This window comes from Helobdella robusta (genome assembly GCF_000326865.2).
Source record: "Helobdella robusta unplaced genomic scaffold HELROscaffold_52, whole genome shotgun sequence".
NCBI classification, from domain to species: Eukaryota; Metazoa; Annelida; class Clitellata; order Rhynchobdellida; family Glossiphoniidae; genus Helobdella; species Helobdella robusta.
This window is the reverse complement of record NW_008705269.1, coordinates 609,270-610,095: the sequence shown is the minus strand read 5'-3', so window position 1 is coordinate 610,095 and position 826 is coordinate 609,270. Positions and strand designations below refer to the sequence as shown.

At 41.3% G+C, this 826-nt stretch overlaps 1 protein-coding gene across 1 annotated transcript in view; it reads left to right on the top strand.

The window, feature by feature from the left end:
- Positions 1-521: 521 nt before the first annotated feature.
- The window catches only part of HELRODRAFT_179121 (hypothetical protein), a gene marked incomplete at both ends in the record, with an annotated part of 1,695 nt that continues 1,390 nt past the window's right edge, over positions 522-826 (top strand). Inside the window, one exon of the mRNA XM_009027967.1 lies at positions 522-766. Within this exon, the coding sequence (XP_009026215.1) occupies positions 522-766 (245 nt within the window). The remainder of the gene's footprint in view (positions 767-826) is intronic.

Below are 826 nucleotides of genomic sequence, written 5' to 3'. Positions count from 1 at the left end.
TTTGATAGTAGTAGTAGTAGTAGTAGTAGTAGTAGTAGTAGTAGCAGCAGCAGCAGTAGTAGTAATATTTGTATAGTTGTTGATGTAGTAGTAGTAGAAGTAGTAGTAGTAGCAGTAGTAGTAGCAGTAGTAGTAGTAGTACTAGTAGTAGTAGTAGCTGTAGTAGTAGTAGCAGTGTTAGTAATAATAGTAGAAATGGTGGTATACACGCTCTAAGTAATTCCTGGTTCTTATTATCATAGTCCTGGGCATGACATAAAACTGCATCCACGTTGCCTTGCGTGCTTTTGAGCAAAAGGCTAGGCCCACCGCTGGTTGTCGTCAGGATGGGTGTCCGGATGTAAAAACTTTTTCCCAAATTACTCTCATGCCATCACAAAGAAAAACAACGGCCCATAGTCCCCAGCAGGCCTTTAGGTGTTAGGATTCCTGGGAAGTATGCAATAGCGGAGGGATGTTGCAGAAAAATTCAGAATGGCCCCTCTATGGTACTTAGACTTGGATCACTGACTGGCCGCAGCATGGAAATCGCAGAAATGCTCGAGCGTAAAAGGATTAACATCTGCTGCCTTCAGGAAATCCGATGGAAATCGAATGGTGTCTGTCATGTCAACTCAGACAAAGAAAAATATAAACTATTCTGGAATGGCCAAAAGACGGCCAAAAATGGTGTTGGAATATTTGTCAGAGAACCGCTAGCCCAAGAAGTACTGGATATTAAAAGCATTAATTCACGTCTCATATGGATCAAGCTGCGCCTAGAAAAGTAAACAATGATTATTTTTTCTGCATATGTACCACAGACAGGCGAATCAGAAGAGATAAA